At 41.7% G+C, this 5000-nt stretch overlaps 1 protein-coding gene across 4 annotated transcripts in view; it reads right to left on the reverse strand.

The window, feature by feature from the left end:
• LOC308336207 (aspartyl/asparaginyl beta-hydroxylase-like) overlaps window positions 1-5000 on the reverse strand; it is a 57073-nt gene that overhangs the window by 11274 nt on the left and 40799 nt on the right. For all 4 annotated transcript variants that reach the window (XM_080793505.1, XM_080793506.1, XM_080793503.1 and 1 more), the window contains 4 exons: window positions 3799-3846; window positions 3387-3472; window positions 3127-3213; window positions 1177-1327 (listed from right to left, as the gene is read on the reverse strand). In XM_080793505.1, coding sequence (XP_080649631.1) covers window positions 1177-1327; window positions 3127-3213; window positions 3387-3472; window positions 3799-3846 — 372 coding nt within the window. The remainder of the gene's footprint in view (window positions 1-1176; window positions 1328-3126; window positions 3214-3386; window positions 3473-3798; window positions 3847-5000) is intronic.

Here is a 5000-nt window from a genome sequence, read left to right on the forward strand (position 1 = left end):
ACCCCCATTTGAAAAGATATGCCAGGGACCCCCATAAGAGAAGACGTACACATTTAGACGTCTACATTTAGACGTCTACATTTAGACGTACACATTTAGCGTCTACATTTAGACGTCTACATTTAGACGTCTACATTTAGACGTCTGTATACATTTAGACGTCTACATTTAGACGTCTACATTTAAACGTCTACATTTAGACGTATACATTTATTTGTTATCCGTGTTGCGAGGATGAGGGGGTACCTGGAAAAATATCTACCCCAAAAGGGTTACCTGGTCCAAAAAAGTTTGGGAACCCCTGCCCTAGGGGACACGGGGAGAACATGCAAACTCCACACAGAAAGGCCCTTTCGCCAACCCCGCCTTCGGGTATGGGCACTGATGACGCGGAGGAGGAAACACGCCGCCAGCACCCACAGTGCCCCGAGCGGGAATCGAACCCAGTACCTTCTAGCTGTGAGGCGACAGCACTACCAACTGTGCCACCGTGCCCCTTATTTACTATAGTCCTAATAAACCCCTAAAGAAATTACATCTAACCACAAAAGATCACAGGATCTATTGAATGTGACAAACTGACATATTGAGCCTATACACACACACACACACACACACACACACACACACACACACACACACACACACACACACACACACACACACACACACACACACACACACACACACACACACACACACACACACACACACACACACACACACACACACACACACACACACACACACACACACACACACACACACACACACACACACACACACACACACCGTATAAGCCTTCCCCCCAGTAGACTACCTTCACATTGAGTAGGTCTTGTGATCTTCTGTGGCCCAGATGTAATTCCCTGGGGTTTATTAGGACTATAGTAAATAATACAAAAATAAATCACCATAACATTTTGTAAAAAAATATACATATTTAGCCCCATGCTCAAATGCCCAAATGCCCCCCCCCCCCTGTCAAAAAGAGCTAAAATCACTAAAACGAAAGAAAGCAGCAAATGAAAAAAATAAATAACACTCATCTTTTACTTTCTCTAATAACAACCTAAAACATGAACCTTGGTTGAAAAAAACTAAAGTTGTCCTTTAACAAACCACTGTATAACACACACACACACACACACAGAGAGAGAGAGAGAGTGCGTTTACCCAGGAACTGTTGCCTCTCGGCCCGCCTCTTCAGAGCCGTCCTCAGGAGGTCAGGGGTGGCTCCGGGCAGCTCCGCGGCCTCCCGGTAGGTGTTGATGGCCTTCTGGAGCAGGTCGTTGCTGCGCTGCTTCTCTGCCACGTCGTCCTCGCACTGAAACACGGCGCCATTGTGAGAGGAACGCCAGGTGGATGGGTGGGTAGGTAGGTAGGTAGAAATGGGTTAAAACCTCGTGCATTGAACTACACTCTCCTGTGCTTTTTCTGCAATCTGCCAATAAAGTATTCAATCACTCACTCACTCACTCAGGTGTGTGAGTGAGTGATTGAATACAGGTGTGTGTACCTGTGCTTTCCCGTAGAGAGCGCGGGGGCTCTGAGGATACTGCTGCACCAGATAGATAGATAGATAGATAGATAGATAGATAGATAGATAGATAGATAGATAGATAGATAGATAGATAGATAGATAGATAGAAAGATAGATGGTGTTCCTGATTATTATTTTGAAGTGATAGCTTTGTGTTTCCTGTCCTCCTTTGTAGTATAGTTTCCTGCCTCGTCGCACCTTCCCTTGATTTTTGGTTATTTGTTTCACCTGTGTGTCTTGTTTCCCCCCCCACAGCCAATCCTTGTGTTGATTTGATTTGAGTTCACACCTGTGTCCTGTTAATCTCGTGCCTATTTAAGCCCTGTGTTTGGCTTGTGTTCCCAGTTGGATTATTGTACTGTCACCTTCCAAGTTCCAAGTCTGTTTTATGTTTGCTAGTGTTGCGCTACTGCAGGTCTTTGTTTGAATAAAGACTTCTAGATCCCGACTTCCTGCTTGAAAACCACCCCTGACATAGATAGATAGATAGATAGATAGATAGATAGATAGATAGATAGATAGATAGATAGATAGATAGATAGATAGATAGATAGATAGATAGATAGATAGATAGATAGTCCCTACTCTCTTTCAGAACCGCTCCCACAGAGCACTCACAGGTGGCTGCAATTCTAAACTGACCCCAGTAACAAAAGTCACAGGCTAGCCCCACCCCTGAACCGTTTACTGTATTATGTTATTGCTTTTTGTACTGTAACAGTTTATGATGTTTTTTTGCAGAGTACTGTATATTTGTTATTAAATGTTTCAATGAATTGGTAAAAAAAAAAAAAAAAGAACAAAAAATAAACTGCTGTAGGCATTGTATTAATGTGTTTTTATCTCTTTTAACCCATTTTAGGCGGGAACCCCTTTTGGTGTTAGCATTACGTTATGCTTTAGCTATTTTTGAAAAATCGAAGAACGACTGACGTTTTCAGAATCTGATCTCAGGTCAGAATGGAAAACTGTCAGGATGTAGAAGACATTTTTAGAATCTGATCTCAGGTCAGAATGGGTTAAATGACCAATATGTGCCCCTATGTCCCAACCCGTTGCTTGAGATCAGCAACCAAAGAGCTTCTCGATCCCCAAGTCTGTAAGCTAAAGACCAAAGGAGATCTGGGCTTTCAGGACTGGAACCCCTTTTGGTGTTTTAAGCAAGAAAAAGAGCAGATCTACAAGCTCGTTGATCTTCTATTGTTGAAAAATCGTGACAATGTGGCGCAAATCTTTGATTATATATTCTTTCAGAGCGAACGTTTTCAACTCAAGTCTTTGCTTCTGGGGGTGGGGGTCCCTGGAACAACATATTTTCAAATGGGGGTTGGCGGCCAATTAAATATAATTTGTGGGGGCATGTAATATTGAGCACCACATATAGAAACATAGGTATTTCAGAAAGCATTTAGAAGATTTTCTTTCATTTCGATGTCAGGCCTAAACGGGTTTAAGACCTCGTGCATTGAACTTACACTCTCCTGTGCTTTTTCTGCAATCTGCCAATAAAAGTATTCAATCACTCAATCACTCACTCACTCACTCAGGTGTGTGAGTGAGTGATTGAATGCAGGTGTGTGTACCTGTGCTTTCCCGTAGAGAGCGCGGGGGCTCTGGGGATACTGCTGCACCAGGGCCTCGAACGCACGCAGAGCCTCGTCCGCCCTACCCTGGAAAAACACCATTGCAGAAACATTATCAAATAGGAATAGGAAATATATTAATAACACGGCATGGGATACTATGAAACACTGTAGTCTATTATCTCACCCTGAAAAACATTATAATATACAGTGTGTGTGTGTGTGTGTGTGTGTGTGTGTGTGTGTGCGCGCGCATGTACCTTTTTACGGAGCTTCTCGGCTGCATCGATCTCCGCCTTGATTGTTTTATCCAATTTATTGAAGAGTTTGGGCTTCTTTTTCTTGGCTAGAGAGAGAGAGAGAGAGAGAGAGAGAGAGAGAGAGAGAGAGAGAAGTGCATTGTTCTATTTTGATTGTCTTGTTCCACTTCTGCTTTGGCAATGTAAACGTACGTTTTCTCATGCCAATAAAGCTCCATTGAATTGAATTGAATTGAATTGAATTGAATTGAATTGAATTGAGAGAGAGAGACCGACGTTCTCAGACCCGCGGGACGACACATAACAGATATTCGTGACGTTTCGGTCCTCGGAAACCATCGGGGCTCGCTCTCAACACACTCACACTATAGTATAGATCATTACTACAGTAGGAGGAGGGGAAATGACCAACCTTTCTCTTTGATGTTCTCCTCTGCTTGACTCTCTGCGGCTGCTACGCCTAAGGGAGAGGAGAGCGGAAATCAGGGGAGGAATAATGTTATACATTTTATATTATTACACTGTTTATAATGTATTAGTCATAGTGGTCTCGGGTATACTAGCTATAGGACCTTATCTGAAATATTTGCAATCGAGCCGAGGTACCATGTCTCCCTCAGATTTTGTTATTAAACGATGACTCCTCACTCTCACTACCAGTCATTAAAATAAAGTATTCTTTGCTGGAACTACTGCTGCAGAAAAATCTCCAAAACTTTGGCTCTGAAAGAATATATATATATTCAAAGATTTCTGCCACATTTTCAAAAATAGCAGACCTACAAGTTCATAGCGCGGCACTCGGTGGCGCGCTATGAGCTTGTAGATCTGGTATTTTTTCAATAGCTAAAGTATAACATAATGCTTAGTTAAAACACCAGAAATGGGTTAATATACATACTGCATTATAAAAGTTAATGCCAAGAGATTACATGTGATTTACAGATTCAAATCAAACGTCAAGGCAACTTGACAAACCTTCCTCTTTCCTTTGTGGGAACACATGGTTTGGTGGAAAGCTTTTTTCCCCCATATACAGTATAATATATATATTCTTTTTTAAGATTCGTTTTAGCCTTTTCTGCCTTTATTGATAGTATCTAGTGAAGATAAGACAGGAAAGAGGGAGAGAGAGAGAGAAGGGGAGAGACACACAGCAAAGGTTGTCATGAACGGGACTCGAACACGCGGCACGCTGTCAGGCCCAAAGCCTACTTTATTATGTGACATGCGCCTGGACCACTTGGCCAGCGGGCGCCCCCACAGGATATACTGTTATGACTGTTATAGAAACAGTCAATATAGGATAGGATTAATATTAGTCTGACAATAAATGCACTAAGTTATTTTACCCCCACAGACAAAGATCACGCACAGCAGTTACTTTGCTTGCGTATCATTTTAGTTTTATTTCTGATATTTATGCATCTTTTTTATTATCATCATCATCATCATTCTGAAAAAGAAACATCACTTTTGGTCCAAAAAGTTTTTTTTATTAAGAAGAGGATATAAATGATTATATAATAGGTAGAGTATACATTTTTTTTTCCTTTTATGAAAAAACAGACAAAAAAGAAAACCTGCTCAGCGACACCGCAAAGAATGAAACAG

Source organism: Protomyctophum bolini (assembly GCF_963924005.1).
Source record: "Protomyctophum bolini genome assembly, chromosome: 21".
Lineage (NCBI taxonomy): Eukaryota > Metazoa > Chordata > Actinopteri > Myctophiformes > Myctophidae > Protomyctophum > Protomyctophum bolini.